We start from the raw sequence: 9,483 nt of genomic DNA, 5'->3' as shown, positions 1-9,483 counted from the left end.
TAAAAACCCAAAATGAAGGTATTTGGAGAACTTCCAGGCTGGTGATTGGGGCAGAGTGACGCATTCTGGAAACTCCTCTATGCAGCTCTCCCATCAGGCTGTTCCTTTTGTAATTAAACTAGTAACGCAGTGAGTAAATGGGTTTCCTGAATTCTGTGAACAAATCAATTAAACTGAAGATAAGGGTCACGGGGACCTCTGATCTACAGCCAATCAGTCAGAAGCACAAGTGACAACCTGGACTTTTGATTGGCAACTGAAACAGAGGGCAGTCATGTGGGACTAAACCCTTAACATGTGGGATCTAATACTATTTCTGGGTAGACAGTGTCGGAATCAAGATGAATTGTTGGACACCCCGCTGGTGTTGGAGAATTGCTCTTTGGGGGTGTGGGGGGGAAACTCCCACACCACACACATTGAAATTGGGTGATCAGGACTCATTTAGATGTTCATTTTGAAACTAGAAAAGTATTGTTATTGCAGTCTCTATGGACTGCCCTAAGATAGAAGGCAAGGACTTAAGAACAATTCCAGATAATAGCTTAAAGTAGAGAAAGCAAGAAGTCATTTGGCCTGGCTAAAAGTTATAAGAGAAACTAAGAAAGCATTCTGTAAATATGGCCAGGATATTGTTAGGTAGATCTAAAACGTGGACTAGATTAACTGAAAATATGCCTGGCTTTGAGTATTAAGTCTAAGTAATGAAAATGAAATAGTGGTCCAGACAGAGGCCTTTGAAGTAAACTCAGTGACAACTGGGCAAAACAAGAGAGAACAAAACTCACCACAGCCACACGAGCAAGAATAACAGGAAATCCAAAGGCAGAAACAACAATTCCAGTAGTGAAAAAATATGCCAGTTCCCGACAGGCACTGCTTGTTGCATCAGAGTCATATGTTGCTCTTTTGGCAATGAAATGAGGAATGGGAGAGATGGCGTGAAATATCAGGACGAACAAGGGCCAATAAACACTGTTGGTTGGACCCAGGAGAAATGCAAAAAGAAAAGTTACAGTTAAGACATTCTACTGTTTCAAAGTTAATATTATTTTAAATATAATTTTTAAATTATTTTAAATGAAATACAGTATATTTCAAGAATCACCAAATAGCCCAGCCAGTATGGCCCAGTGGTTGAGCATCGACCCATGAACCAGGAGGTCATGGTTTGATACCAGGTCAGAGTACAAGCCTGGGTTGCAGGCTCGATTCCCAGTAGGGGGCCAGTAAGAGGCAGCCAATCAATGATTCCCTCTTCCTCTCTTCCTTCCACTCTGAAATCAATAAAAACATTTTTCTTTTAAAAAGAATCACAAAACAATAGTGAGGTTTTTTTAGAAATTCTCTAGTTTAAAGCCATTATTGGACAAGTGAGGAAACAGACACAGGTTGGAAAAAAGGACTGGACTAGACCCAGCTGCTTCCTGACATACCCACAGCAAAGAGCTCTTAATTCTTCCTAGAAAACAATAAGTTTTCTAAAGAAAATCTATGTTTCCATTTACAGGAAGCCATTGTGGACAAAAAAAGGAGGGGGGTGGGTATACACAAGTTCAGTAATGAAATATAATCTCACAAGAAGATCTGATCATAAAATCTTAAATGAGCAGGTCATGGTGGGTAGTCACGCTCCAGGCATATAACTTTCTTTTTTCCAAATATGGTTTGTTTGTTTTTTATTGATTTCAGAGAGGAAGCAGGAGGGAAAAAGAGATAGAAATATCAATGATAAAAGAGAATCACTGATCTGCAGCCTCCTGCACGACCCCCACTGGGGATCAAGCTCACAACCGTGGCATGTGCCCTGACTGGAAATCAAACTATGACCTCCTTGTTCATGAATCGACGCTCAACCACTGACCACACTGGCTGGACAGCATATAACTTCTTTAGTGAAAGATTTATCTTTGCCTTAAGCAAGCCCTGTGTATTTTTCTGTGTATCCAGGTTAATACACCTTTGAAATAAGCATAGCTTCCCTCAAGAGAGCACATAATCTTGTTAACTGTACCTTGTTTTCTCGCAACTTCAGGTAATCTTCGGTAATTGCATTCTCTCCTTAATGTCAAATGCATAAAAGAAACTGCAAAAACTATTATTCTTCCGAGCATTTGAGATCTTGCTTTCCAGCAATTGTTGTCAGTTTTGGCTTAAATAAAGGCTTATAAAAATCCTCCACAGATTTAGACACTTCTTACATCAACAATATAAATTATAAATGCCTCAAAACAAAATTTGGGTCCAACTGTTTTTTTACACATTAGAGAGTTTTTCTCATAGCCAAAGGTCTCTGTTTGTGACTACATGTGAACACTGAAAATGTGAGATAATTTTCTACTCCGGATGGTATTATTAAAATTAATTTAAAGGCAAGCACTTGTGATTGGGTATTTCAAAATTCTCAGAAATATAGAAACTAACTCAAATGCTTTGTAAGGTCACATGATCTAAGATTAACCCTTAATAAATAAAAGCTAGTTTAAGTTTGTTGGGTTAGGCAGAACAGACATGTCTTTTGAGTTGATATTTTAAATATAATACAGTTATATTATGTTTTATCCAGGGTTTTATAAAAGTAAGTCCATGTTAATAATTGACTTTTACATCTATGAAATGTTTCTAGAGTTTATAAAATGTCTTCATAAATTTACTTCTTAGTTTTCATTGGAAATTAAGGTTTTAAGGGTTAAAATCTCAACATATGTAGGAATAAGTTTCCTGTGCTCCAAAATGAACCCTGGGACAACTCAAAAAGATCTGTTCTCTCTTCTTACAACAGAGACGTTTTAAACTAATCAGGACTGTTTTTGTATGTTAAATTGCATGGGAAGCACTGTAAAATAAGTGATGAAAGACTTCTAAGGTATGCTACCAGGGTAAAAAATGGCTGTAAATAAAATGAATAGTTGGGGATATGGGAAACCCAAGATGGCTACTTGGTTCTCTGAGGCTCCCTGACAAACACCATTTTTTTCAGTATTTATACATTCCTTCATGACTCATACTGCATTCAAGCTGGACTTAGATTGGATGAAGGAACTTATGAGCTGCCATTATTGAAAGGAGACAGCTTACACTATTGTCAAGGTTTGATAAAGTCACTACCAGAAAATGCCAAATAGGTAACCGCTTCCTTTCCCAGGAAGCAACCAGAAGACAAAAGACTAAGAATCATTAACTACCACCTAGAGGTTTTGTTTACTGGAAAGGACATCAAATAAAACACACTCTCCAACCTCACTGGAAGGGACCTTATCAGCACCTAACCACGAACAGACATCTACCCATCTCTGACACTTGCCTCCGCCTACAACAGACATCAAAGACTCCTCTAGAATGAGAAGCCACTGACATCAGAGATAGACAGCTCTCCCAAGACACTGACAAGGCCTGTGTCTGTATATCTTCAGATCAATGCTAAACTCAGAAACCAGTTTGTTTTTACCTGTATGCTAATGATATGTTATAATAATATACTTGTTCTTTGGGTTTTGCTAATAGTCCAACTGCTTATGATTACTGAAGATGTCTATGATAATACTCTTTTTATAGCTATATACATGTTATACTAAATGAAAAATACAGAAAAATGAAACAGACGGCAAAACTTGGATCATGATAGTTCACAGGACAGAAATGATCCAGAGTATTTTTTGTAATGAAGGCCCATAAGACCTGACTAACTTCCATTTACCTGATCTTCACTTCTGGAAAAATTTGGTCTCAATTCACATCTCATGGTTATATTGCCCTATCCCCAATGGTCCACCATTTCAATACAATAACCACCATCCCCTGTGCCCTTTACCCTTTATTCTTCATAACACTTCTTCCTCTGATAGCATGTATATTTTATTTTAAATATTTTTATTGATTTTTAGAGAGAGAGAGAAGCATTGATGAGAGAGAATCATCAATTGGCTGCCTCATTCACCCTCCTACTTGGGATTGAGCCCACAACCCAGGCATGTGCCTGACCAGAAATCAAATCAGCAACCTCTCGGTGCATGGGACAATGCTCAACCAACTGACCCACACCAGCCATGGCAGCATGCACATTTTAAAATCTGTTTATCGTCTGTCTCCCCCTCTGAAATACAGACTCCAACAGAGCAGGACTCTTGTTTTCTTATTTCTTAATCCCCAGTTCCCATAACAGCAGCTGGAAAACAGCAAGCACTCAACCAACACTTGTGAATAAAGCAATTAGTTGAATGTTCCCTCCCGACTCCGCCTGATAAACTCTCATTTATCCACCAGTCTCAGCTAAAAGACAACTTCTGTGCAGCCCTCCCCAACTGTCCCGGGGAAACTCTTGATACTCTGATGCACTTTCTCAAAGCTCTCACTGTACTTTTCCCATATCTCCACTACAGCTTTCTTACTAACTGGATAGTTTACCTGTCTCTCACTCAATGTAAGCTCCTTGAGGACAGGACTATGTCTCCTCATTCTTTTTTATTTTATTTTTTAATATACTTTTATTGATTTCGGAGAGGAAGGGAGAGGGAGAGATAGAAACATCAATGATGAGAGAGAATCATTGATCGGCTGCCTCCTGCACATACTGGGGATTGAGCTCGCAACCTGGCCATGTGCCCTTGACCGGGATTGAACCCGGGATCCTTCAGTCCGCAGGCCGACACTCTATCTACTGAGCCAAACCAGCTAGGGCACTGTCTCTTCATTCTTGCATTCCCAGCTGATCCAGAGAAGGTAGTCAGTAAGTGCTTATTAAATGAATATATCGATTTTAAAAAAAAGCTTTTCTCTGTGCAAGTACAACTGACCCATGAAGGGATTGGATTCATAAGTTGGGCTTCACTAACTCATTGGTTGGAGTCTGGTGTTAAACTGACCAAACTCCCTAACACTCATGACACACACACACAAAATAGTGACAAAGACACAAAAAGAATAGTTTTTTTTAAAAAATAACTTACCCATAATCCTCTAAGGCACATCCCAGCATAAGAAAAGTCAGTCCAATAGCCCCACTGAAGGATAATAACACAAGAGCTGTGAAAGATAAAGCCAAGAGTTACAGGTTCTAGATCAGTGGTTGCCAGGGGCTAGGGTAGGAGGGGAGGAATGAGAAGTGACTATATTGGGTATAGAATTTCTCTTGGGGGTGATGAAATGTTTTAGAATTAGTAGTGATGGTTGTGAATATATTAAAAACACACACAGAATTTAACATTTTAAAAGGGTTAATTTTGTGGTATGTGAATATATCTCAATAAAAAATTTTAATTAAAAAAATTAAGTCCACAATTTAAGCAAACACAGCAATTTACTTATTTCATTAGTTGATGTTACATTTGACTAGCATATCATTGCCTATGCCCACCACTTTTAAATCATTAGATGGAGAAAGGTGTCAAGAATTTCCAGTACCCATCCTCTATCTACTGTATTAATTCCCTCTATATTTGTCAGAAGAGGGCAGCCAGGCAGTCTGTACACCTCCAGTGAAAGGAAACTTACTGCCACCTTAGGCAGGTCATTTCATTCTGACAGTTTCTAAATGTTGAAAACCTCTTTCCTTAAATTATATGCAAAATTGCTTCTCTGAAATATATACACTTTGAACATTTTTGCCTCCCCAAACCTCAATACTTTAAGTATTTGGAGATTGCCTTCATGTCTTCATAGAAAATTATTCTCAACTACTAAATAAAATATGTATTCCTGGCATCTATGGGACACTAATCTCTGAGGGGAGAGGAACACATCTGTCCTTATGCTGCTAACGTGTTAAAAAATCTTGAGTTCTGAGTCACCAACATTTGTTCAAATCTTCTCTGCCACCAACTGGTTGTGTGACCTTGTGTAGAAGCTAAACTTCTCTAAATCTGATTTCTCACCTGTAAAGTAGTAATAATAGTACCACCTTATTAGGGAGCTTATAGTAATTAAATGAGATAATCTATGTAAAGTGGTTGGCAAAAGGAGGGATTCAATAAGTAAATGTTGATTGATGTAGGTATCTGCTCATTTTAGCAATGTTCTGATAATGGTATAAATCAGAAGCATAGGACACTATATTATCCAAATATCCTTCTGAAAAAAATACCTAACACTCAAAATTAGTAACTGATTAAACTAACCAGCATTCTCATTGCTTACTGTTACATTAAGAGATTTGGAGGGAATGTTTTATAGGAAGATGCCAAAGTGCTTTTAAGAAACACCTAGAAGTATGTATGTAGGTATTAGAGGACAAGGAAAGAATAATTTTAATTTGTATATTTTTCCATTTAGTAGGTGTCACTTTTTAAAGAAAAATGTACAAAAGTAAGTTTTTATGTATTATTTCATTAAGGAGAATCTCTTCCTAGTTGTCTTTGTCCCCTCGCTGTGCCTGACCATCTATCTGTACTGCTCCCTCCTCCAGGACAGCTTTCAAAGCTAGGGACCGCAACCTCTTCTTTCTGGTCTGTGACACCAGTCCCTCAAGGTTCACAACTGTATACACAACTGTGTATCTCTGGTTGATTCTTTTTAGTCCTTTTTTTTTCTTTTTCAGAAATTGCATCCTCTCTGCCTCTTAAAGTTGGAGCTGACCAGGATTCCAACTTCATCTTTTTTCACTCTATGCTCTTGTTGAGATGATGCGTTCAACCCAAAGCTCCCTGGCACTGCAAGGTTCTGGCCACATAAATGCTGCACCTCCAACTCCAATCTTGTCTTCTCCCTCTGAGTAGCCAACAAGGACCTCAAATTCAAGATGTGAAAAACTGAAGTATCCCCACTCCCTCCTCCCACACAAACATTTCTTCCCTTTTAAGGTTCTATCTTGAAACACCAACACCATCATTGCACTATGTCCTCTAGAAAAACAGCAAATCAAGGTGTCTCAATCTCCCAGACCTCACTGCTACAGACTGAAACGTGTATGCCACCCCCACCTCAACCCTCAAAACTCATGTTAAATCCCAAGGCCTAGTGCAGGGGTGGGCAAACTTTTTGACTCGAGGGCCACAATGGGTTCTTAAACTGGACCGGAGGGCCGGAACAAAAGCATGGATGGAGTGTTTGTGTGAACTAATATAAATTCAAAGTAAACATCATTACATAAAAGGGTACGGTCTTTTTTTTTTTTTTTAGTTTTATTCATTTCAAACTGGCCCGGATCCTGCCCGCGGGCCGTAGTTTGCCCACGGCTGGCCTAGTGTGATGGTACTGGGAGGCGAGGCCTTTGGGAGGAGATCAGCCCACAAGGGCAGAGCCCTCATCAATGGGATTAGTGCCCTCAGAAGAGACCCCAGAGAGCTCCCTTACCCCTTCTACCATGTGAGGAATCAGCAAGAGGATGGCTGTCTATAAACCAGGAAGCAGGCCCTCATAGCAAACAGCTGGCATCTTGACCTTGGACTTCCCAAACTCCAGAACTAATAAAATAAATTTCTGTTTAAGCCACCCGCTTTATAGCAGCCTGCTTCTCTTGAACCCTCTGCTACTGCCTTAGCACAGGCCCTTATCATCCCGTGCCTGCCTCTAATCATCTCTTCCAATCCACCCTCTTCACAGCAGACAGTGTTCTCTCAAATATACAAAGCTGGTGTCATCTCTTCGCAGTTGCTTTCATAGCCGACAAGTTGTTCTGGCACTTGAGGATCAACGTGGTCTGATCCCTGACTGCCTCACCACTCTCCCACTTAATAATACAGACGAAGCTCCTGGTGGAGAGAACAGGTGTGCTCTTTCATGCCCTCTGCTCCGTGCCACATGCTGTTCTCTCCACTTGGAATAAACTCTATCCTCACCCCAGCCTTTGCCAGGTGAAGCCTTACTGATCCTTTTAGCTTCCATTCAAGGATTGCCTCTTCTGTAGAAAGGATTCTCCTTGTCCCCAAAGCAGGGTCAAGCGATCCCATCTGTACTAGTTACTAGGGCTGCTATTAACAATGTACCAACTGAGTGGCTTAGGACAACAGAAATCCATTTTCTCCAGTTCTGGAGGCTTGATGGTGTCGGGAAGGCGTCGGTGTCCGTCATGGTGTCCACGCCCCAGTGGCTTCCGGCAATCTTTGATGCCCCCTGGCTTGCAGCTGCCTTGCTCTTCTTTCTGCCTTCATCTTCATATGGCATCTTTCTATGGTGTCCCTATATGTCTCCCCGTCCAAATTTCTCTTATAAGAACAAGGATTCTTATAAGTCCTTGGGTGAGGGCCCAATCGAATCCAATATTAACTTAACTTGATTACATCTGCAAAGACCTTATTTCCAGAAAAAGTCACACTGACAGGTCCTGGGGGAGTCAGAACATATCTGAGAGACATGACTCAACCACACCACCATCTCTGTGCTCCCACGGTACCTGAGCATGCCTTAAGTTAGGAAAATAGTAACTACTTCCAACTCCCTTGCCCAACAATTTCCCAGGTATCTTTTTATCCCAAGTCTCAGGCAGACAGTAATCCCCGAGTTACCTGCAAAAGCTTCCTTCCCTTAATCCTTTTCCATGTCATAACCTAGCTTCCTTCACCATTTCTAACACGTTCACACCTAAGCATTATTATTTGATCGTTTCTGGGCATGACTAAACGGCGCAATACAGATACTACCTTTGTCAACTGTTTTCTGCACTGGCTTCAAGTGGCTGTATTACCCAGGGGCCACTGTCCAAATACATCCTGTTTACTTAACGGATGTGGAATATAGGGCCACCCAGAAATAATGATAAAATGTGTCTGCTGCCAACAGCTCACACGCTCAGATAGATTGCACAGTGAACATACCCATGCGTGCAAAGATGTTGTATACAAGTTTACAGCAGGTGGGGAGATCTCTGGATACACGTTTTAAAGAAAAGAGGAACTCCAGCAAAGAAACAAGTTATGCCCTCTACCCAAAAGATTACAAATTTAATGGTTTCCTCCCAATATAACAGGAAACCTTCCAATAACCTCTCCCAACGCCGGCGTCCCCCGGTCCTCCGAAGGCACACAGATTAGGGAAGCGGTGTTCTCGGTTACCCCCCTGTTCTCGGTACCCCCGTCTTATCAACCACACCCCCTTTTTTTTATCAACCGCACCATTCAAAAACACATACTGCACAAACACCCCTTTCTTGTTTGTCCAAAGATGCAAGTAACGATAACATGCCACCTAATTTGCTCTCCACAATTACGAGAAATGCAGCATTTCTGGGTGCTTTCCACGAACACCCGCCTGCAGTCGGCTCGGCCTCCTTGGAAAACATCCTCAAGGAACAAGAGGATTAAATGTCCCAGAGCCGAGAGCGCTGCAGACAAAGGCTCGCGGAGCGACAGGAAGAGAGAGAAGGGGCGTCCGGGTGGACACGGCAGGAAGTGGGAACTTGGTTAAAAACTCGGCGGTGCGGGGGCTGGGGGGGCCTTCCGAGGAGCTGGGAGGGGATGCTCCGGGCGGGCAGGGTCCCCCAGGCGGGCACCGCTCCCCCGCGAGGTCTCGGCCAGGGGCTAGAGCAAAAAAAAAAAAGAGGTGTGGGGCTCC

General features: G+C 41.3%; 1 protein-coding gene across 2 annotated transcripts in view; it reads right to left on the bottom strand.

The window, feature by feature from the left end:
• Positions 1–9,483, bottom strand: part of LEPROT — a 14,621-nt gene that overhangs the window by 4,837 nt on the left and 301 nt on the right. The window contains exons 1-3 of one of the 2 annotated variants that reach the window (XM_014456751.2): positions 9,118–9,226; positions 4,947–5,022; positions 789–975 (exon numbers count right to left, since the gene is read on the bottom strand). In XM_014456751.2, the coding sequence (XP_014312237.1) occupies positions 789–975; positions 4,947–5,022; positions 9,118–9,211 (357 nt within the window). In that variant the 5' untranslated portion in view covers positions 9,212–9,226. Of the gene's footprint in view, positions 1–788; positions 976–4,946; positions 5,023–9,117; positions 9,227–9,483 lie in introns of those variants that run through there. The other variant, XM_006089783.3, reaches the window with a different exon arrangement.

The sequence above is a fragment of the Myotis lucifugus genome, unplaced genomic scaffold (assembly GCF_000147115.1).
Source record: "Myotis lucifugus unplaced genomic scaffold, Myoluc2.0 scaffold_63, whole genome shotgun sequence".
NCBI lineage: Eukaryota > Metazoa > Chordata > Mammalia > Chiroptera > Vespertilionidae > Myotis > Myotis lucifugus.
The sequence above is the reverse complement of the archived record's forward strand: the minus strand, read 5'-3'. Positions and strand labels throughout refer to the sequence as shown.